At 37.2% G+C, this 25,140-nt stretch overlaps 1 protein-coding gene across 1 annotated transcript in view; it reads left to right on the top strand.

Moving 5' to 3' along the window:
• CTDSPL (CTD small phosphatase like) overlaps positions 1-25,140 on the top strand; it is a 99,797-nt gene that overhangs the window by 57,976 nt on the left and 16,681 nt on the right. Inside the window, exons 2-5 of the mRNA XM_067530388.1 lie at positions 1,372-1,526; positions 10,590-10,622; positions 19,743-19,844; positions 23,052-23,108. Of these exons, the coding sequence (XP_067386489.1) occupies positions 1,372-1,526; positions 10,590-10,622; positions 19,743-19,844; positions 23,052-23,108 (347 nt within the window). The remainder of the gene's footprint in view (positions 1-1,371; positions 1,527-10,589; positions 10,623-19,742; positions 19,845-23,051; positions 23,109-25,140) is intronic.

The following is a 25,140-nucleotide window of genomic DNA, read 5'->3' as shown; positions in this document are numbered from 1 at the left end:
AAAGATTATTTTTATGAAATTATAACAGGATCAAAAAGTGAGAATAATTAGTCCTTTGCTCATTGGGACCACTTCTGCTCCATATAATAGGAAGACCCCACAGGTTGCATAGGATTTACTCTTCTCAAGTGATGTTAAGGAAATATAGCCTTAGTTTGGATCTCATGCCTCACAACAGCATCCAAAACATGCAAGTGTCTAGTAGTAATCTCATGCCATGTTTTTGTTCATATGCGCTGTATAAATCTGACATTAATAGTTGTTTTAGAGCCTTGTTTTTACTTCTAAAAATGCACAGAATTAATTTAGATTTACATTATATTACCCTATTGTGTTATAAATTCAGAGTCACTAACAATTGTGCAGTGAAATAGATAAACATCAAAGAAATAAGATTGTGTGAGGGTCATATAGCATGAAGTAATACACCATTATTAGTTAATCTTCCAGGAGAGGTAATGTAGATTGTATTGACCAGTATCTCAAGTCGTAATAAAATAAAACATTTCTAAATTGTTATTGTCAGCAGGATTAGTCCTGAGGAAATTCAGAATATTGCTTTTCTAACATGTATCTAAGGTGGTAGTGGATATTTGGATAATCATTGCCCTACTCCTTGAAAAGGATTAATAGTAGAACTTAATTGCTAATGCTATAGCTGAGAGCATTTGGGCCTGTCCTTCGTGTTCCTAATGAGTGATAGATAGCTCATAGACTGTATTTTATTATCTTTCAAAAATGTTTCTCTGCCTCCCTTTGCTGCAGCTTCATTTACCCTGTTTTAGCTCACATGGCCATGTAAACCTGTTCCACTATAAGAATGTCAGTCTTCCTTTCCTTCTAACACTTCATTTAATTCAGTGTGTTACAAGACTTGTTTCAGTTCACAGTGCTTTTTCATGTTCTATAACATAGCTGTCAAGGCATAAGCAGCAGTAGAATTAAATATGTTCTGAATGTGGAATGAGTTTGTCTCTCAAACATTGAAGTGTTTTGCCCAAAATATATGCCAGGTATCAGTTGACTTCTGATGACATTCTCTTTTAGAGCGGAGTCCCATTTGAGTCATATTTTAGCAGCAAACTATTGGCTGTAGGTTACAGTATCTATTTTACATAATTCTAGAGCATCTATCAAAGTAATATCTCAGTACGGTATTAAAAGAGCTTGGATTCTGTGGCGAACCAAACCTGATATGTATATGCAGACCTCTGTGTGTAAGTTTGACAGTGAAGGTTCAACATTGAGAATTACTTATTATCAAAGTTTAAGATACCTTAAAAGTGCTTTTTGAAATATTGGGTTTTTTAAAAATAACCATTTTATATCTGGAAAACATAAAGCATGATTTCTTTTTTCCCCATTTTATAGTGTCCCAATGTAATATCAGCTTGAAGAAGCAAAGGAGTCGAAGTATCTTTAGCACCTTATTCTGCTGTTTTCGTGGCTACAATGTCGAACCACCATCTACCAATAGCACTAGCACTCTTCCTCCATTGGTGGAGGAGAATGGGGGACTTCAGAAGGTCAGTAACTTGTACCATTTTTTTTTTTTGGTCTTCAGATCCTTGTAAACAAGTTAGCAGTCACAAATGTACATGGTATGTTTCCCATATGAAAGGCACAACTTTACTGTAACTCACATAATGTGAATATTCTGGAAAAGTAGCACATTGCATCTGTTGAGCCATCAATTTAAAATATTTTCATTTTTATTTAAAAAGTTAGTCCTAATTTAAGACACTAATACTAGTACTGCAGCTCTGAAGAAAATAACTGAAGTATGCAAACAATAGGAGTGTCTACACTACAGTTGCAATGGTGCTGCAGCTGCACTGCTGTAGCACTGCAACATATATTCTTTGTATGTTGATGGTAGGAGTTTTTCCAGTGATGTAGTTAAGCCACCTCTCTGAGAGGCAGTAGCTAGGTCAACAGAAGAATTCTTTTGTCATACTGAATCTACACTAGCAGTTAGGTCAACCTAACTGTGGCACTCCAGAATGTGAATTTTTTCACAGCCCTCAGCTACGTAGCTAGATTGATCTAATTTTTAAGTGTGGACCAAGCCTATGTAAAACCTCAAGAAACCCAAAAATCTAGACTTTTGTTGTCATAGGAAAAGAACTCACTTCTTCTCCCAATCCACTTCCTTCACCCCCATCATTAATCTCCAACTAAAGAGGGTTAGGTATTGTGCCCTCTGAAGCCGATTAGCACTACTTTGAGCTTCAGTTGAAGGAGCTTTTTGACTGATATGAGGCATTCCCAGCATGGAGTAGGGCAAGGGAGAGATCCACATTCTGATTCTTTTTTAATCCCACCTCCCCTATATGTAGTGTGCTGCCATTAGACCACCCAGAGATGTCAATTTAGAGTGATGATTTTCTCAGGCTGCGTTGTGCTTGCTTATTTTTAGGTTTGACGTAGTCATTGAACAGTAGGTAATTTAAACTGAATAAACCCTTAAAATTTATAATCCTTAAATTTAAAGCAATGACTATGAAATCCAGGAGGTTATTTTGTGCAGGTTTTAGAACTGGAACCTGTACAACATATCCATATAACTTTTTAGCATATCATCATAACTTTGTTCATATTTTAAACTGATAACATGGAGTCAACTTGCCTTGCATGACCAAAGATTTCGTTTGGCACGAGGATCATAGGAATCCAATCTTTTTCCCAGAGCCATGCTATATTTTCAGAACTCCCCATTGCAGAATTGTACTATGCTGTTATCCAGAGCAACTTTCCATCTGTTCCTTTAGGTATGGGAGCCTCAGAAGAATAAGGGGGAGCCTTTGCTGTTGGTGTGGCCAGAGCAGTAGAAATAAAGGAATTTCTTTCCCCTTCCACTTCTCTCACAACTCCAATTCAGAATCTTGCATTTTTCTCTACAGCTCTGGAACATAACTTTTCGTAGTAGGAGCAGCAGTTTTCATATTTGACACAGTTCATGTCAGTTTCATGTCACTTTTCTGCTTTTGCCTCCTAGACTCTGAAATGCAGGAGGAGTGGCACAGGAGCTATCCAGGGGAAGAAAGAAAGGATAAGCAGATCAGGATGGCAGGGAAACTAAATGGAGAGTTGGAGAGTTGAATCGGAATAGTGCACACTAGTCGAAGACTAAACTTGGTCCATTACCCATGGGCCAGGTGAACTGCAGTGTTTATGCTGTACCTGGAGAGGAGGCAGATTGTATCTCACTGTCTAGTACACCACTTAGCCTAGCTGCAGGTGCATTATTGACTAGCTGTGGAGTGAGCAAAATCTAGTCTTCTGCAGATGAAGGGAGCATCTCAGTCTTCTAGTCCACTGCACGGAGTATATGGAAAACATAGTAATATGGGAGGAATGGAGAATCAACAAAGCTCTGTCCCATCTAAAATAATAGATGTGGGAAGGATGCAAAGATTATTATTGGCAAAATAAAGGGTGGAAAAAAATGCATGCATTCCAGAGGAAGAAAAAGATCCAGAGAAAAGAGAGAAATGTTAAATACTTAGTTTTAGCAGTGGAATTGTATTGGGAGACCAAACTAATAAAATGATGCAAGTTCTTTGGATTGACAGCCAAAAGCTTTTAAATGTAAACTGCCCCAAACATTTTGTAATTCTCTGACTTTTTAATGTATGTGGTAGTCTCAAATCTCTAGAAAATATCTTGTAATTCAATTTCTATAGGAGAGAATAATTACTCTTCATTTAATGATCCGAAATAGAAATGTTCATAGGGCATAATATTATACCAATAACTCTGACAAGTGTACATTATGCCTTGAGGGACCCACCACCACATGTGCTATGTAAATACTAGGTACAGTCCTCATGTTAAACTATATTAATATAATATTAAACAGTTGGCTCCAATTTGTAAAATTCAGAAATGAATGTTCATTCAAATTCAGATAGAAACAAGTGTCACAAGGTTCACATTTTAAAATTAAAGAACAAATTTCACTGAGGTCAGTAGAAGTTTTCAGTGAATAATTAATCAAAAGAATGCTTAGGAAGGATTAAATTTTTCAAACTATGAATAGACTAAAGAGTGAGACAAACATATTTTAATTTGTAAAAAGGCCAATTTCAACAATATGTGGTGGAAGAAAGTGTCAAATCCTTAAACCACTTAATTAAGTCTGCAATGTTACTGAAAGGAGATGGAAGTCTTGAACTTTGAAGTGAAAGCTGTATATGTATCATAGATACATCACCACTGCAACTAAGCATGTATGTGCTGCCTTTATTTTAAATTTGAAATAATGCTGTTCGAGAATTTAAAATTGATAACTGCATCAATGATTTGGAATTATAAATAATTCAACATTCAGTGTCAGATTTTAGGGGTTAGTGCAGTTTTTGAGAAGATGCTTTGAATTTGTAGCTCTCAAGTCATGTTTCATCAGGCAAGGGTTTTTGTGATACGACTATTTCCTTGAAAAACACAGCAAGGGCATTAAGCAATTATGAAGTTAGTCCCTGTCCGGAGCTATAGTATAAAATGATCTATGTATTTCACCTTCTATCTTTTTGTGGCGTTGCTTTATGGATGCTAATGATAAAGAGGATAAAAACAAATGGAGAAAAGGAAGTAGGCATGGGGAAATCGTGAATTTATAGCAATTGATTGTAAGCAATTCTAAAACTGTTAAAGAATATTCTTGAAAGTGACCTAATAAGTTTAGTTTTAATTGATTTTTAGTTTTTAATCCCTTTCAGCATTAACAGCTTGTTGTTAAGCAAAATAAGTAACAACTAAAGTAACAACTAAATTTTTGTAAAATACATGACCCTAAAACTAAGCAAAATATGGCAGGTGGTCTAGTATTCTTTGTTAAGTAGTTCTGTTACTATTTAATATTTTGGCTTAATCTGAAAAATATTTTTCAGAACATACACGAAATGTGTTGTTTGTATTTTACCAAGGATTGCAGTCTGGCATTGTTCAGCTGTGATTGGCTACCTGAGTGACATTTTGCTGGTTCCTAGGGTTGGAAGAAATGCAGAGCTGAGAATATTTAATCACCAAAATTTTATAGCAGTGATTATTATTCACTTAAAAAAGAAACTTTAAAAATCTTTAAAAAGTATAAAGCTATTGTAAAAAGTTCTACTCAGAGTATTCTCTTTACCACATGTGCCTTATATACTGAATACGAATCAGTGCATTCTGTAAAATAGTTAATTTTCAGTACAGCTGAAATTACTGAAACTATACTACAGACTTTTTTCTGTTATTTTTCCATATAGCAACGGTGCCTCCTTGAAGTAGAGCAAATCTTTGTGCTATGGCCCACAGATCTGTTATAATGGGTACATCATTCTGCTTGCAGCTTGTGTGTAGACCAGACCTATCAGTCTGGCAGTAAGGGAATGTCCTTCTTGGAGTTCCCTCCAGACTTTTTCTGCCTCCCCACTGGCAAACAAAGTCAACCAGTCCTCCCGGCTTTAGAGACAAAAGGAAGAGTATTTTGAATGCTCCCCCCTTATCAATTATGTTGTTGGGGAGGTCAGCCTACTTTGTGGCTTGAGTGCAGTTTCTCTCACAATGAAATATCCCATTTGCCTTGACCTCTTCCCTCAGGCAAGGTAGGAGAAAGCCAGCTGTGCTGGGCAAGATGAAGTCCAGGCAGGGCAATATTGCCTCAGTCCGCTTCCCCTGGCAGGAAAGGAGTGTGCAGGATTGGAGAAGAAGAGGCTCTGGGACAAGCAGGCCCTTACCCCAATCTTCATGAATGGAGGTGAAGCCAGAAGGGCAGCATACCAGATGGAAGATTGCTCTGGAGTCCCTGTAGCCTGCTCCAGCAGTCATGCCCCTGACTGCGGAACTCCCTCTCCTCTTCCCCACGAATTATGGTTGGAGGGCAATTGACACAGCACAGATGCTGCCAATGCCAGAGAGTACAGTAGTGGGAGAGCACGCCCTTCTCCTTCCTCCTATATAACAGCCCCCCTTTCCCAGAACTACTCATTTCACAAGCTGAGACCTCCAGGGGAAACACAGACCAATCTGGCCCATGTGGATTCCATGCATTAGAGAGGGGAGAGCTTCTGGTGAGCACATCCTTGAGCCCCAAGCCAGTACCTTCCTTGAGAGACCCAGATGCGGTCCATGTGAGGGAGGGGATTAAAACATACCCAGCCTCTTGTAGGACAGGGAGTACACTAGCCATGTGAATTATTTTCAGCTCAATCTCGAAACACAATTTCACTCCCTCATCTGAAGCAGGATTAAGGGGGCAAATTCCCAAAGGGGAAATAAATGAATAATCAGTTCTGTTTCCCCTCCTCTCCTTCACAAAGTGTAGCAGGGCGGACGATCCTCAGTGTTTGATTCCCCTGGATACCTTCATGAAGTGCATCATAAGGATTAATCATCAGTGTTGGGTTCCCCTGCTCACCCTTACAGAGTGCAGCATTGCAGATCAATGCAGAAAAGATCAGGCCATAGATTCCTAGATACCCGGGCCAGAAGGGACAATTGTGATAGTCCAGTCTGATTTTCTGTTGAACATAGCGCATGGAACTTCCTCAGATAATTCCCTAGAGCATATCACATGGGGATCGAGCAGAGAGTCCAATCTTGATTTAAAAATGTCCACCACGACTCTTTGTAAATTGTTCCAATGGTTAATTACTCTCGCTGTTAAAAATGTACGTCTTATTTCCAGTCTGAATTTGTCTAGCTTCAGCTTCCAGCCATTGGCTCATGGTATCCTTTCTCTGCTAGATTGAAGAGCCCATTATTAATTATTTGCTCCCCATGGAGATGCTTAAACTGTAATCAAGTCACCCGTGACCTTTTTGTTGAGCTAAAGAGATTGATCTCCTTGAATATCGCTATAAGACATGTCTTCTAATCCTTTAATCATTCCCCTAGCTCTTCTCTGAACTCTCTCCAATTTATCAACATTCTTCTGGAATTATGGACCCCAGAACTGGACACACTATTCCAGCAACTGTGCTAAATATAGAGAGAAAATAACTCCTATTCGAGTTTTCTTGTTTATGCATCCAAGGATCACATTAGTCCTAGCCACTGCATTGTACTAGGAGCTCATGTTCAGCTGACTTATCCACCATTACCCCCAAAACTTTTTTAGAGTCACTGTTTTCCATGATAGTCACTCATCCTGCATTCTATGGCCTACGTTCTTTGTTCCTAGATATATATATATTTACATTTAGCCATATTAAAACACACATTGTTTGCTTACACCCAATTTATCAAGCAATCCATATTTCTCTGAATTAGTGACTCCTTTTCATTATTTACCACACCCCCAATTTTTGTGTCATCTGTAAACTTTTATCCGTGGTGATTTGATGTTTTCTTCCAGGTCATAGATAAAAATGTTAGATAGATGTATGTTCATTCCTTTAGGTGTATGTATACACATACACCCACAAAGGGAATTCTTCTTCCTTAGTGGATGAAGGCTAGCAGTCTGAATCAGAGTTAAAAAATCAAGTAGTAAAATATATATTAAAAAAAAACAAAATTCAGACAAAGTACTGCGAAATTACACTTAAGAGGTCTGCAGTTGCCGTAGACAAGCTGTGGCTGTATATCTGTTCTCATGCATCCTTGGAAAGTGTAATAGAAAGATATAGGGATTTCATGCCACACCTGAAAGATCAGGAAAGTGTTGCTGTTTTGATCCCAGCTGCCAATGCAGATCTCCATGAGCTAATGACTAGGTCAGTGTTTCTCAATTGGTGTTCCGTGGAACCCTGGGGTTCCACGGGAACACTGTTAGGGTTCCGCGAGCAGCTGTTCTCCGCGCCGCCGAAAAAGGGAAGATGTCCCGGATTTTTCGGCGGAAGGTATCGAGTGTAAGTGTAATTTAATTTATATTTAATAGAGAAACGCTGACCTAGTTGTTTGTATATAATTTGCTTATTTCAACACTTTTTTTGGCCCCATATTTAAAAATACTGTTAAGAGTTTGCGGGGTTCCGCAGTTATTTATCGAGTTCAAATGGGTTCCGTGGCCAAATTTAATTGAGAAACACTGGACTAGGTTATTGATCCTAGCTTCTATTACAGGATGCCATGCCAGGCTTTGCCTCTGCCTCCTCTGTCCAGAAGCTGGCTATAGAGTGCTGAGGAATAACCTGAAGCGCACACACAGTGATACATAGGCTTCCTGGAGTATCTTGAATTCAGGGCAAACCCAGACACATGGTTCCAGGGGAATCAGTCACAGCCCTAGGCTGAGGATGAATACCATCAGATACAAGGTCTCAGGTCAGAGGAACATTAACAGAAGATGAAGATGGTCATAATGGAAAACAAGTGGTGTCATAAACAAAAATCCAATTCTTATTGGAGCCTATTAGGAATTCTGATCTAATACACAGGCAGGCTTAAGTGATGCAGAGTTCATATAATACTCGGAATTACTGGATTACATCTCACCCTACTCTCATTAGTTGGCAGAGATCTAGCTCCAGTTGTGCATTCTATGTTTCCATGGCTGGTGAATGCAGTGAATCAGATTTGTTTTAAGGGTTCAGAGAATGGATATGAGCTGGAACAAAATAATTCACTGAGGTCCCAGAGCACTGCTTACTCAATGGAAAATAGACCTGTTCTGGTTGTGACAGTCAACATGTCTGATGGAGTTTTCGGAATAACTATGAAGAACATGATCAGTCCCATACCCAAGAGAAAATCTCCTGTACTCAGCAAAGCAAAGTTCCTTAACTCTGTGTGCACTGCTCACCGAGGAAAGGGAACCCCAATTTTGCATGGCAGAAGTCAGATTAGCAGAGTGGTGATTACACCAGAAATACCTTAGTCAGCGTAAATCAATTTGTCAGTCTGACGATTGACCTCTTTGCATCTGGAACCAGCAAATAAAGTGCCCTACAGTTTGGACCCGGGATGTGAAATCCTCATGCAAAGCTGGGCAAAGTCCGTGCTATAGGTCTTCCCACGCTTTTCACTTCTACCCAGGATTATAGAAAAGATAGGAGCCAGAGTGTGGTGGTGGTTTGGTTTTTGTACTTCTGGCTGAAGAGGCTATGGCTCTCAGGATTGATTAACCTAGCATTGGCTTTGGGATGTCTCTCTCAGAGGGGATCTGCTGTTGCAAGACCAATCCTCCATCTTGGCACAGACAGATTTAAAAATGAATATTTAGATGAAGTAATTACTGCTCTCAAGGATCCCAAAACAGAAGTCAACAAATAGAACTTATTCTACTGGCTGATGCAAAGTCCACAGTTTAACTACCATGTTCAACCAGTGAAACATAGCCTTGAGTTCCTGTAATATGGTTTTGTGACATAAGAGCGTCCAAGCGAAAAGGTCAAGTATGTGTAGTGTAATGTTCTCAGCATGTGAAGGACAGGGAAGTTTTGTACACAGCTTCCAATATTAAATGTGTCTTTGGGGATCAGCCTTATTCCAACCCTGCAAGTCACAGTGGACAACCTTGGAACCTCATTCTGCTCTTTACAGCACTGCCCAGATTGAATCCTGACAGGAGGTGGTGGTATATTTCTTGCCAACTAGAGTAGGCCTCCTAATGGCTTCTATATTCAGTCAGATGAGTTTATTTGAAGTTGGGAGCTTTCTCTGAGATCTGGTATTGTAATTTTAATTAAGACAGGTAGTCTTCAAAACTGTCATGGCATTCAAGAAATATTCCTCCTTCAGTTAAGCATCATAGTCCAATCTGTAGGAGCACTGACAAACTGAAGGCAAAGCAGTCACATCTCCTGTAATTGAGATCTGCTAGAAGGCCTAGTTCACCAAATTCTGTATATTGGTCATAATACCACTTCCTTCTTTTAGCAGAAGTATTCTCCATGTCTTAGTGCCCAAGGAAAAGTAGAGGAAATATTTATATATAATCTACCTAATTTTGGATGTCCATATTTAAAAGATGATCCTGCTTCCCACCCTTGATGAACATTGCTGCGGAAATCTTATTGTAATCAGTCTGTGGATCTTAGGACAAAAAAGAATAGCAAAATGTATTTATGCTTACCTGAAAATTTCCTTTCTTCAAGCAATTAGGTTCACGCATCAGGACCATCCTGGAGACAGATGGCTCATCTAGATAGAGATTGAAATTAACATCCAAGGTTGTAGGTTTGTTATGGGGTGGAATTTACCAAGCTCTGCAATAGGAGAAATTCTTTTTCCTCAAACTATATTTAACACAATCTGTAATTTAAGAAAGTAGGTTTGAATGATCTTGCTAGTAACTGACAAGTCTGGATCTGACCCAATCTTCAGTGAGGCTGAAGCACCAATTGTAACTGACATGTGGACCCTATTACTTGAAGAAAGGAAGTCTTGACATGAACACTGATACATTTTCCTATTTCCTCTTATTAAGTAAAGCAAGGAATTTATCAGTTTATGGTCTTCTAAAATCATGAATATTGTGTTATACTAACCAATCATTTTAGCAGCTAAAATGCAAGAACCTATTTTGTCATTTTTTGTTGAGTTCTTGAATACTTTGAGTGTTTTTGTTAAAATGTTTGAGTGCCAAAATTTAACGCTTCAGATATTTCTGTTTCACCCTTTCAAAAGTCTTTACAATGATATTTTTTCTTTCCCCCCAGGGTGACCAGATGCAGGTCATTCCCATACCAAGTGTATGTATTTTTATTCCTTTTAATAATTTTCATAGTTTTTGCTTTGATTCATTTTATATTATGTTGGATTTGACTGGATCTGTTCTGTGTTGCATATTATAAGACATTTGTTTTCTAATCTGCAAGGTTGTATAAAATTGTGAGGTAAATTACTTTAACTGTGCATGTGAGGTATACAGACAAAACTAATTAATAGGAACAAAGGAACAGTCCAGCTTTGTAAAGCTATCATCTGCATCTGTCCATCATGTAACTTAACTCTGAATTTTATCACTGAAAATATATATAGAGAGTTACTCAAAAGCCAATAAATTAAATTATTTAACAGTCATATTGGGGACAAAAAGCAACTCGCTAGTACTAAATGGTGTGGGTTATGACTCAACACACCTTGCATCTTGGCAGGAGGTTAGACTAGATGACACTTTCAATCCCTCCTAACCCTATGATTCTGTGAACTGTGCTCCTTCTATTTCTACTTGCCCCAATTATTTTAACTGATCTTTTGGAGATATTATAGAACCTGTGAAATGAGGCTTTAGTTTTCTTGGTGCAAGCTACTCAAGTATAACAGCAACCTCAGTCATGTTACTGTAGTTGATTAAGATGGTGGTTTTGTTATGAATCATAGTTTTTTGGTCTTAATAGGTCTGTTTATGTTACCTGGTTTAAATTTGGAATACAAGTTGTTAGGTTGGAATTATTTTTCAAAAACAAATAAAAACATTTTATGGTCTTTGATCTAGAGATTTTAAAAGTTGTTTGGACTTAAGCTTTTTTGCCAAAGAGTTGATAAGTCTTAGGCTGCTTTTAATGTGGACTCTGGATTTTTTGTTTTGTTTTTTAAATCGCAAATATACTTTTTAGCACTGTGTCCCATTACTCCTTCACCATTTACAGTACCTTATTGAGATTTAGTGCTATAGCAAAGTTCTTAAGGCATTGTCAGTGAAAGTCTATGGGGACATTGCTATATTCCCTCTCCTGCAGGTGTCCGGTATCTCTAAAGATCTGAATATTTCCCTGACGGCTCCCTATTTTTCTTTTATACCCCAGCTTCTTAAGGCCCATCATTGGGCCCCATTAGTGCAGCAGTTTAATTGTACTGAGATTCGTATTCAGCCACACAGATCACTTCTCTCAGTCATCATCTTTTCTTGGAGCTGAAAAACTGTTGGAAATTATACTTGTTCCAGGATCATTGCTTCCTTTGGTAGTCCCGGATCAATGCCAAAAAAGCATTGCACTGAAGGACCAGTGACAGTTTTAAAGCTTTATTTCTCAGATCATCAGGGCTAGAAGCAAAAAGCGTATATCACTAGAAACCTGGGAATATCAACTTTTAGTGGTGTACAACATCCACTGCTAGATTATTATATTGCTTTCCTATCGCTTCCAACTTCAGTTCTCATCATTTTAGCAGCACTGACAACCATTAGAGCTATAAACCAGTGCTGTAACTGTCTTACTATATCAAAGCATGGCACCCAGCTTTAAAATGAAATAAAGCATTAACAATGTAAGATGAGATTTTACTATTAGTAAAATATAACAACACTGCACATGACAGAGGAATGCAATAAAGCATGGTTCTTAACTATTGCTATGAACTCATTCAGTACACTCATTGCAAATTTTGTTTTTTAACTTTTATGTGCTTCACTTTGCATATTTAAAAATTTAATGTATTCAATGATAATTTTTAAATTCCCTACATTTCTGAAAAGAGCCCCACTCCTTCCATATGCTTCTTCTTAAACCAGCTTGCACAAGTCCTTCCCTATATATTAAAATTGAAAATCCATTCTATTTTATTGTGCACGTATGTGCAAATCTAGTGACCTACTGAGAGATCATCTGTTCTGTGGAAATTTCCAATCACCGTATGCATGTGTGTGTAATACCAGTGGAATGTTGACAGATAATTAGTTTTATTATGTTAAAAACAACTTACCTCCATGAGTTATGTTTTATTTCAACACACACAATGTGGCAAATTTACAGATTTTTCTCCTGACCTCGGAAAGGCATATCTGCCAATCAAAGATCACATCCCTGTCAGATTTCAAGTTTCCATCAGCACCTGCAGAAGAGCCTCCTGCTGCTTTAAAAAAAAAATTAAAATAAAAAAGTGTTACTGAAAAAGCAATTGTTCTGCCTTCTGTGTAATACAGAATATTACATTTGTATTTGCGGGGAAGGTGTATATTAAGCAGCAATATAAAGTAATTCATTTTTTTCTAATATTGTATACCAGATTGTAGTCATTATTTTTGACAGTGCTATGAATAGACAGCTTTTTTTTTCCCTGAAGATCAGTTTCAGATATGTAAAATTTCCTGGTGAAATTAAATCCTGAGAAGTCCTTGTATCATAGCTGAATTAAAGGTGCCATTTTAACTGTAGTTCAGAATATTCTTGCTTTCTTGGGTTTCTTTCAACTTGATTCTTCTAGTGTCTTTCTTTCTAAGTAATAAAGCAGAATCCTAGTGATTTCAGCAATTGGCTATAATCTCCTTAGAGTGAGAGCATGGATGAATATACAGCACTGGTTATGTGGTTGTTTAAGACTTAAAATTGCTGTATCCATTTCTTCCATTCACTGAGAATCCCAGTATTTAGAAAGTGAGTGGCACAGAAAATCATATTCACAATCCTCCTGAAAGTGAAATCTTATGCACAGATCATCTTTTACTCATTTTTCTTTACTTTTGGCTAATTTAATGCTTTCTAACTTCCTAGAAAAAATATTTTGGTTTGTTTACAGGTTTGTTTGAACTGACTTCATAAATTTCAGCAGAAATTTGTTTCATGGGCAGTAAGCTAACTACAAATTTGAAGTCACTTTTAGAATCTCATGTATTGTTTGTATCCTGTGTTCACATGTGGTGTGTAACTGCACTAAAAAAGGCTGTTCACCATGCTGCTGCTGTGCATGACAAAGCAGTAAACAGCAGAGAGAACGAACAGGAAAGAAATACCTTACCATGGAGCAGATAGTATCGAAGTGTAGGATTGGAAGGGACCTCAAGAGTTCATCTAGTCCAGTCCCTTGCACTCAAGGCAGGACTACATAATAACTAGACCATTCCTGACAGATGTTTTTCTAACCTGTTCTTAAAAACCTCCAATGATGAACCTCCAACCCACCCTAGGCAGTTGGCTTCAGTGCTTAACTACCCTGACAATTAGGAAAGTTTTTCTAATGTCCAACTTTAAGCCTGTTGCTTCTTGTCCTAGCCTCAGAGGTTAATGAGAACAGTTTTTCACCCTCCTTCTTGTAACAGACTTGAAAACTATTATAAGAACATAAGAATGGTCGTACTGAGTCAAACCAATGGTCCATCTAGTCCAGCATCCTGTCTTCCACCAGTGTGGCCAAAGCCAGATGCTTCAGAGGGGATGAAAAGAACAGGGCAATTATTGAGCGATCCATCCCCTGTTGTTCACTACCAGCTTCTGGCAAATAAAGGCCAGGGACACCGAGCATGGGCTTGCATCCCTGTGCGTTGTAGCTAATAGTAATTGATGGTCCTATCCTCCATGAATTTACCTAGTTCTTTTTTTGAACCCTGTTATGGTTTTGGCTTTCACAACATCCCTGGGCAAAAGAGTTCCACAGGTTAACTGTGCATTGTGTGAAGAAGTACTTTATTTTGTTTGTTTTAAACCTGCTACCTATTCATTGGTTGATCCGTAGTTCCTGTGTTATGTGAAGGAGTAAATAATATTTCCTTATTCACTTTCTCCACACCAGTGAAAATTTTATAGACCTCTATCATATCTGCCCATAGTCATTTCTTTTCCAAGCTGAAAAGTCTGTCATCTTAATCTCTCTTATTATGGAAGCTGTTCCATGCCCCTGATCATTTTTGTTGCCATTCTCTGTACCTTTTCCAATTCTAATATATCTTTTTTGTCATGGGGCAACCAGATCTGCACGTGGTATTCAAGATGTGGACGTACCAGGTATTTATATAGAGGCATTATGATACTTTATGTCTTATTTATCCCTTTTCTAATGGTTCCTGACATTCTGTTAGCTTTTTTGACTGCCACTACACATTGAGCAGATGTTTTTCAGAGAACTATCCACAATAACTCCAGGATCTATCTTATCACATTCCCCCCAGTCTTCTTTTCTCCAGACTAAACAAAACCCATTTTTTTATTCTTTCCTCATAGGTCAGGTTTTCTAGATCTTTAATCCTTTTTGTTGCTCTCCTCTGGACTTTCTCCAATTTGTCCACATCTTTCCTGAAATGTGAAGCTCAGAACTAAACACAGTACTTCAACTGAGGCCTTATCAGTGCAGAGTAGAGTGAAATAATTACTTCTTGTCTTTCTTACAGCACTTAGCATTAGCAAGATGTGAATTGCATTGAATTTCACTTTTAACCTTGTCATTTTGTGAAGGCTGAGTGTTTGCTTTATATAGTGAATTCTTGAAAAATGGCTCTGCCATTTGTTTACACTTCAAACAGAAAACAAGAATTCCTGCTTACTCTGTCAGAGAATGTAGTATTTCTTCAACTTTCTTGAGACACTTCTGATCAGTCATTGCTTTTTGAAGGCTATTATGCCAATTAACAGCATGGAAACCTGAGATGAATGCATAAGCCCTGAACAGTGACTAGTTTAATAACATCTAATGACACAATATCTGTTGTAGTATACATAAAGTTTTCATCGTGGTGGAACAAAAGACTCAGCAAGTACTTTATGGTGCTTGTAATTTAAAGTCAACATTTGATCCACAGTGTCTACACAATGTCTGAGACCCATAGTTATTTTTCTACTCAGTTATGGGGAAATACTGCAGTATTTCAGATACCACTGTGTAGTAAGTATGAGTTACTGTTGACCACTGTTAGTTACACTTAAATTACTAAAAAGCTTGATTTTTTTAAAAAAAGAAAACAGGTAAAGAGCTTGAAATCTCATTTTAATCATCATAAATATTATATCTTCATTGACTATGATTTATGTCTGCTAATCGTTACTTTCCTAGGACATTTCTCCAGCTGTCTTCATTTAGGCATATGTGAATTGATTTAAAAATTGATACTACAGAAATTCATTGGCACTATTCCTTTCCTTGGTATAAGCTTTGCTACAATTGTGTAGAAAAGGCTCTAGTTAGAAGGCTTGGATGTCAGCGTAAATTAGTTACTGTCAGATATACACACTCCTTACGTTCTTTAAACCACCTGGGTGTCATCCTTACTCTAAATTCCTACTCAAGATCTTCAGTTTCTACATGAATTTTGAAACCTTTTGCTTCATAATTCATATTTTCCACGCCCCTTCAGATCTGCAGGAGAGAAGAGCCTTCACATGCTAATGTCAGCACAGAAATGGCATTGCATGTGAAGAACAAATTAACTGGGAACCAAAAACCAGTTGCTTGTTTCCTCTGATCTTCAGACATGTTAACTATTGAGAAAGTTTAGAGTTTAGCCTGGCATCCCTTCAGGCATTCTGCTTTTCAGGCAGGATCAGATTAAATCAAGCCTTGTGGCTGGGACCTGAATAACATGTCCTAGGACCCTGTGTGCAAATGTAACTCTTTGTTGAGTCAATGTACATTCAGGTGTTGGAACTGGGTATGAAGATGTAGTATATCTAGTGCTGTATCAAACTAGCAAGTTAGTTCCAGTTAATACCACCCAGGGAACAAGAGAGGCTGGAGTCTCTCTCTGAAGAGGAAACTAGTGGCTGAGACAAGAAAACCCTAGATGGAGGCAGGCTTTGGGAAAGCTTAGGCTCAGATTTGTATGGAGTATTTCTTAAGCTAAGGCAAAACTCCAGGTAGCAGGAGAATTCTGGATGTTAACCAGGTATGTGAGTACATAGAATGGAGAGAGAAGGATGGAAATACATTTGTTCTCCTCATCACTGCTGCTTAGAGAAAGCAGAGCTTCAAATGGAAAGAGAGAGGAATACAATACTACTTGGCTCAGAGTCAAAGACAGTTTCAGCCTCTTTCATTATAAGGCCCTTGAGTCTTGTAATGTTCTCTGAGATGTTCATTCCCTTCCTGGATTTGGTTTGATCAGCTGCCAGGGAACAGTTATTGGTTCTACGCAATAATACATATTGTACAGTTAGTCTTGTCCTTGATTTTTTTGTCATGCCATTAATGCACCATACATAGAGATGTTAGTCTTTGTAATAATCCCTGGTTTATTTTTAATTTGCAATAGTTACCTCAGCTGTTCTAAATTCCACCTGAATAATATATTCATTCAGTACTACTCATTACTAAGAGTCAGGGAATGCTATTTGCATATATTTTTCCTAAGATATTTAATTTTGAAAAAAAAAAACGGACACGCAGTGCATTCCTTTCATGACTTTTTTCCTGGTCGACCTTTTAAAGTGAGTGTGTGTGGGAGAGTATAAAAATCAGAAACTAGATCCTGTTTCATGTATAATGGAACACTTGATGGTGCTATCATATCATTTATGTCTTAATGGTGCTTTTGGATCCTTTACAGTGTTAGTAAAAACACTCTTCATGTAGCAGAAGAAATTGTTGTGTAGTTAATGTTACCATTATGTACTTTGAACTGTTTATACAAATTGTGCTACTATTAAATGAAAAATATACTAACGTTCCTTAAAATGAACAAATGTACTACCTTGAGAGGTAGGATGGTTTTGTGGCTAAGATACTGAATCTTTGTGTCTCAGTTTCTCATTTGTAAAATGTAGATAATACTTTCTCCCTCACTGTCTTGTCTATTTAGATTGTAAGATTTGGGGTAAGGACTGTCATTCTGTGTTTGTACAATGCCTGGCAAACTTAGTCTGTAGGTGTTTCCATAATATAAATAATAAATATATTCACAGAAGTAAAACAACTTTTTACTATACTATTAGCTGACCTCATTCTGTTTGGGTATTGAGTCAAATCTGATGTGTAATTAACATCTAATCTGATGCCAGCCCCACACACTGTGCAGACCTTATCAATGACAATACAGTGGTTTATCTCTTATAGATCAGTGTGATCTCGGTTTCACTGAGCCCTAATCTAAGAATCAAATACAACTAGAAAGAAAATAAGAGATTTAGATGATTAAGATGATTAATTTTGATATATCAAGAAACTGCCATTGACTTCTATGGAATCTGAGTTAGATCAACGCTGAGTACTTCTGAAAATCCTTCCCAGGATACATAATGTTGCTGAAGATTGTCATATTATTTAAATCCTGAATCTTAACAGTATTTGTTTTAAGAACACTTAGTTAGTTAATTAAAATTTTCTCAGGAGAATTTGCACAAATTTAGCCAATTTCGGCTTCTTACAGAGGTTGTTGCACTTAAGTGTTTGACTTCATGACTTAAAATTGCATAACCCAGCTTGGGAGTTATTTTTCATTTGTTCATTGGCAAAGACCATATGAGCTCTGTGAGCTTGGGAACCTTTTTCCTACATATCTGAGAAAAGATCTGATAGAAATAAAATGTGGTACAGAAATAGAGTTTTAGTTTTCATATTTCTTACTAGTGGTTATAAACAACATTATTTTTAAAATAATGGAAAATATTTTGCCACTATCTGAAGAACAGCAGAAATAAAGCAATGGTTGATACAGAATACTCTACTCTTATTATCATAGTGTGCACAGATGTAATCTCATTCAGATAACCAGCCTACTCTAGTGTGCAGTATGGTGACCTCACAAGTCTCTGAGACTACCTCCATAAAAGACTATTTTACCAAGATTGACCTAATGATCCATTATTTACTTATTTAATTTGTATTAGCATAGCACCTTGGAGCCCTAGTAATAGACCAGGATCTCACTGTGCTAGGTGCTGTATCAACATGAACAAAAAGACTGTCCTTGTCTCATAAACTTACACTCTAGATAGATAAAGTATATGTAAAAGGAGAGGAAAGATAAACACTAGGGATGCGAGGGGGAGAGGTCCCCCCATCCTATTGTGATCTCAGTATTGTTTTTAACCCCTATCCATGGACTTTAAGCCATTAACATATTTAATTTCCTCTCCATATTGAACATCTCCTCACTTTATATCCAACCTCAATTTTCCCTTCTTTCAGAACTGACCCATTTATTTAAACATTAAAGACCCCCTTAAGAGTGTGACAGTATCTCAGCTTCTTTAAGCAGCCAAAAGATGCATCCTCCCCTTCCAGTTCCTTCTTATGCTCCTGTGGTACATGACATCTGGTAGCAAAGTCAGGGAAGAATACAATCAGTGTTGCAACTCAGGATGCTAGGTCAGGCAGTGGCCCACAAAACTGTAACCACTCTACCTTCTGCCCCAGGTGCAGTCTGTGTCCCCTGAGATATTGTACCAGTTATAGACTGCTGCAGGAGGATGTTTGTGGAGCTTCCTAATATATTTTGAGTCCCACCTTTGTAATGGGTACTGGCTCTAACAGCCAAGTTTGATGGAACTTTCATTCACTGTATTTTTATGCTTGTGATTCTGAACATGTAATTTGTGCAAAAGCATTAATTCATCTACAGTGATGGTCATTTGCAGAATGGGGCTCTGAACTGTTTCCAACCACTTATTAAAGTGTAATCTCATTTAACTTCAGAATTGGGGCTTGCCTTTCTGTTACTTCATCTCAGCGTACATTGTGGCGAATGGAAGCATTGATTTATGTGAATTTCACAGTCACCCATGCATGCTGTGGCCAGAAGTTTATGCTTCCAGTTGCTGCTTCGGACTCTGAGATGTAGAGCAAGATAAGGCTCCAGCTGTGTAGCCCATACTGAGGCATAAGAAAGCAGGCTAGTGGAGGAGGTGAGTCCTACTAATTGTGTCCCATTTCCACCAGACTTTAGCTACTACAATTATTTTGCTATGTTCATATATATTGCTTAAATGAATCTCCAAAGCGTTTGATATTCATTCAAGAAATAAAAATACAGAAAGCAGTTTGTGTATTGCATGAGAGCTTTCATTTCCAACTGTGTATTGTAAACGGGTACAAAAAACCTGTTCAACCTTATGACTTATATCTGTGACTTCCCGTTGCTAATTGCAAGTGTGCAGTGCTCAGAATGCACACCTCTGGTTAATGTGCAAAATACTTACATTTTTTATTGCACTTTTTTTTTTCTTCAGCCATCAGCTAAATACCTCCTACCAGAACTGACAATATCGGACTATGGGAAGAAATGTGTGGTCATTGATTTAGATGAAACATTAGTGCACAGTTCATTTAAGGTAAATATACTCTCAAGTGTTCTTTGCTACTTGATCATAAAAATATTAGTGAACATGATAGACATAGTAATCTTCTTAAGACAGTATGTTAACTAGTCTGACAAGCCATCCATTAATGTTCTGGTGATTGGATCATTTTCTTGATTCAATATACACATCTCTTCAGAGAAAAAAAGGTGCCCTATTAGATCATTTCCTTATTAGGTTTTTTCTAACTGATAGAGAGTAAACAGGTTTATCAGGAATGAAAAAGTACAGTAACTATGAAAACTTTCATGCAACAATGCATAGTGATGAAGATGACTGAAAAGGATCCTTCAAGGTCTGTTTCCAGAGACAGTAAATACACTGCCTCCTTTGGGAGCAGTTCCATTGTCCAGTTCCTACAGTTATTTTCCTGTTCTTTTTGGTTGTGGGGTGGGATAGAATGAACATTGATAAAGTAATGACTGCTTCTGATTGCAAGAGAAAGCTGTGTTTTAGGGAAATGACTTTAACTGAATGATCACTCAGTCCTGCCACAGTAGCTGAAATATTCCAGCAGGGGTCAGTATTTAACACCTGTAGAACTTGCTGTCCTAAAGAACTGACTTTCATTTTCTGAAGTGTGAATTCTGCTGCAGTCAAGTCTAGTATTCACAGCTGTGGAAGATGGAATTTCAGGACCTCTGTATGCTAAGTGGATGTATAATTCTGCTAGAAGAGATTGTGAATGTTACACTAATACATTCTTGGTGCCAGTAATACCTGTGTCCTATTTCAAGAAAAGATTGCTTCCAATGTCGTGGGGTTAAGTAAATGACAGTTCTTTTCTGCTCAGCACATTAAGTATTCAGCCTCCATTACAGGAAGGCGGAGTGATGTATAGCTGTTGCTGGTGAGTCAGTCATTTTGAAGCAAAATTTTGAAGAGCTTAAATTTCTGTCATGGAGTGTGTTTTTATTGTTTAGATAGGATGTAACGTTAAGGCAAGAGTAGTAGTCACTGCTTCAAATTGACTCAAAAATGTGACTGTCTTTCATGTTCAGCAAATCTGAGGCATCATCTTGCTTTATATGTTGGTCTTTAAGATCTTTAAGCACCATTAGTATGTTGCCTTACCAGGAGCAATTGCCAGTAACTTCATAGTGCTTCTAATTTTGGTTATACTATATTTTTCATTGCAAACATAAATCTCTTGTTTTAATCCTAGTAAAGATTCAGTTGCCAGGCACTTGAAGTTATAAACCATAGTTAATTAGCGGTCTGAATCTGGAAGCAATATTTCTTGGTTGACTTTTTAAAAAAACCTTATATGGATATATGGTGATACAAAGTTAGGCTCAAATTGTAGGATTGTATAGACTTGTAAGCTGTTATAGACTTCAGTGCCAAATCCCTGACTTTTATAGTCACTCCTGAAGTTATAGTTGGGAATTTTCTTAGTGTTCTATCATGGTAGAAGCTCATTTGGACTCGTGGGGGGAAAAACACTAACTTTTTGTAAAGCTATTCAATTATTTAGAGAGAGAGGGGCCAAAATAGCTGGGAGGGAAGTGAAGCATATTCAAGAAAAGATGCACGGCATCCACTAAAGTAACAGGGAATCAGTATCAATCCTCAATGTGAAAAATGAATGTTAATTGAGTGCTTCTTAAATTTTTAGTTTTGTGGTTGCTTAATGAAAATAAAATGTATTTCTCTTGAGATTATTCTATCCAATTACTTTAAAATAGTTTGAAAGAGTATATCATCTCCTCAACAAGCATCATCAAAACTCTCGTCTAGAGCAGAGGTTTGCACATACTGCAAAGGATTCGTGCTCCCTTGCATTAATTTTCAAAGTTGACAATTGTCTCTTTATTGTATATAGTCAGGCACAGCTTTATATCAATATTTACAAAAAATTTCCAAACAAAAATTCCTCCCTTTTAAAAAAAAAAAAAAAAATTGAGCATTCTGAAAAACATTAGGCTTGTAATAGGAATTTAATTGCACACATTCTTATTTCTTTGCAAGTTGACAATCTGTAATATTTTGTAATAAGTTGAAACCATCTTACTCGTATCTCATGGCATCAAATCTTAGCTAAGCTTGCTAAGTACTGGGATGGGAGTCTGTGAAGAGAAAACCAAATGCTAAAGTAAATGGCTTTAGTTATTCTGCAGGTGGCACTCTTTCCAGTGCATCTCAGTGGTGCTGGTGAACTTTGTGTTGTTGAACGCGCTGTCTTTGAGCTGAGATGAGGCCCTTGCCTGCTTGTGTCATTAAAGAGCTCATAATTTTCACAAGGGTAGAGTTATTAACACCTGGGTTTCCAGGCCAACTACCTGTTTGAATAGTTGGATTCCAATTATCTAAATTTCTCCTGCAGTTTCCTTTAGTTGTGGAATTCTTCACTAAAATGCTCTATGGCAGCATGTGCTGTTTCACAATTATTGCATTCTACCCAAGGGTTGACCACTTTTAAGTGGGGAGAGTTGTGTGCGAGATCATAAAAATATGTTGGGGTCCTTCAATATGAAAAACATTACATAAAAGGCATTAATATACTTTAAAAATACATAACAGTAGTTTTGTAATGAAATAGTTTCAAATTTCAACTACAGATCCTTGTGTTTTTAGCAGCAACCTGAGATAAACCTTTTTTTTTGGTGCTCCTTTTTGATGACAGTATTTATCATTCTCCCTGTTTACTTCCCCAGCATATTTGAGCAGCCTTCGGGTTTGCTGATTTATTGTGTTAAATACACACCTGAAGGATAAAAGGGAGGGGAAAGGTGTTTTGGAATGTGGTGGGGAGAAGGACATCGGAAATGGTAGTTCAGTAGTGTAATGACAAATCCCCATCATGAGACAATAATAGAAACAAATATTAAACTCAGACTATTAAATCAGGGAGATACTTGCATTTTCTCATCATCCTTACATAAAATAATCCCAGACCCTATGCAAAATCTGAGTTTAGTCATATTGAAAAATTGCTGTGAAGTGTATTATTCAATCTATGCTCTATGAAGTTTTTACTTTTAAATATCAGAGCAGGCAATTTTTCAAGCTTTTTTTATACTAACTGAGGGGGAGAGATTTCCAAAGGCACATATTAGGACTCTTGCTGGAAGTTAGGAGCCTGACTGCCTTTTGGTGCCTTTGAAAAGCACCCCTTCTAATAGTAGTTACGCTTGTTTTTTTTAAAACATTATCTTACTTTGTTGTCATTCTTTCTAGCCAATTAATAATGCTGACTTCATTGTTCCTGTTGAAATTGATGGAACCATACATCAGGTAAGCATTGCTGTTAAATTGGGTTCTGATTTGGTTATAGATTCATAGAGTTTAAGGCCAGAAGTGACTTGTTTGTCACAGGCAAATATCTTGTGCGCTATGATCCCTTGATTTTTTTGAGTCATTCTTTTCCAGGATCTAATTCCCCATTCTGTAGGAAAGGCCTCATTCTTTGTTCCTAGATGTATAACTTTGCATTTGGCTGAATTAATGCGCAAATCCAGATTGCTTGATGACTGTGTGTCCTCATCATTATTTAATACTCTGCCAATCTTTGTCATCTGCAGATTTTATTAGATTTTATATTTACTTTGTACTGCATACAGTTGCTCTAGAGGTTTTGAGTCATCTGAATAGCCATTTTAGCGGCTTTATTAACTGTCATTAAAAGATGACAAACAGGAATTTACACATCAAAAGTTAGTTAAATATAACTCTTCTGTTTTGCTAAAAGCTAAGAATAATCTGAAATTAAGCACATTATTCAGTAACCAATAATATCCTTAAATTGAAATTTAGTAAGTATTTTGGAATGATTAAGCCCAGAGGGAACTGATACTGCCAGACTTTGGCTACAATAAAAACTGAATTGCTGTGTGCAAAAGATATGTTCTCACTTCTACATAGAATAAAGCAGCTGTCTAGTTTGTCAGTTCCTCATAGCACATGTAAAGCTTGTAAGAAGCAGGATTGCTACTCAAATTCTTGTTTTATGTGGCATTGCTTTGAGTAAACGTGTGTTTTATTCTATAATTCCACTAATTCAGTTCAGTTATAACTCCAGAAAGAGAGTCGTTATAATAAGTTTTTAGGTGACACACTGCATTATGTTGTCGTCCTGGCGTTTTAGACTTTGGTTTCTGCATATTGGAATATTTCCTCATATCTTAGTCTTTTATTTGCCATTTATTACTGTCAGTTCTTGATTTCAAAGGATTGCCATACATATGGGAATATTTTAATACAAAAATAAATAATAATTTTCAGTTACTGGACATAGATTGACAGTTGCCAAAATGGAGGTTTTCTACTTCTCAGGCCAGTTAATGGCCTACCTGATGAGTGGTGTCTGTCTACCAATTTCCCTTTAACTGCTTCAAAACTCTTTCTAGAATCTTCTCCCTAGGACTTTGATATCGATTTTTTACTCCTTGTGGATTCTAAGCTTCTCCAAACATGAAGTGATCTAACACCATATTTACAAACATTATCTGTCCAGGTAACACCTATTTCTAAGACATTTGTCATTCCCTAAAAGCACAGACCAATAGAGACAGATTTTAAATTGAAATGCCCTAAAAACAAACCTTTCTAAAAACAATCAACTATGCAAAATGGAATTAAAGTTGTGTGCCAAGCATCCAGGCTTTTATATTCCATCTTTTTCCCACTTCACCCTTTGTCTGCATTTAGATTTTAAGCTCTTCAGGTCAGGGTTTCTTTTGTCTTCTGTGTCTTTCAAGAACCTAGTCTTTTTCGGATAATATGGACAAGATTTTCAGAAGTGACTAGTTATTTTGAGCACCTCAGTTTTTGGGACTTCTACTTGAGACCCCTTAAATGAGCTTGATTTTCAGAACATGCTGAACATGTACTATCTGAAAATCAGTCCCTTTTAAAGGTGTCTCAGATTGGGCATCCAAAAATGGAGGCACTCGGAATCACTAATCACTTGTAAAATCTTGGCCCACGTAAATAATACTCATAAGTTTCTCCCCCCAGACAAGTTCAAACATGAGTTTAACCTGCAAATTGGTTAAAATATATTTTGTTGGTTAGAATAGGTTATATGCTAGATTATTAAAAATAAATAAATAAATAAATAAAAACTGATTACATTTCTTAGCCGTATATAATTCAATAATATATATAAATATAAGTCAACCTGAAGAAGAGCTCTGTGTGGCTCAAAAGCTGTGTGTAGCTCATCTCTTTCAGCAGCAGAATTTGGTCCAATAAAAGATACTACCTCACCCACCTTGGTCCCAGGATATTAGAAACAACATGGCTACAACAACACTGCAAACAATCT

Source organism: Emydura macquarii, unplaced genomic scaffold (assembly GCF_026122565.2).
Source record: "Emydura macquarii macquarii isolate MOO-44397 ecotype Brisbane River unplaced genomic scaffold, CSIRO-AGI_Emac_v2 contig_3080, whole genome shotgun sequence".
Classification (NCBI taxonomy): Eukaryota; Metazoa; Chordata; order Testudines; family Chelidae; genus Emydura; species Emydura macquarii.
The sequence above is the reverse complement of the archived record's forward strand: the minus strand, read 5'-3'. Positions and strand labels throughout refer to the sequence as shown.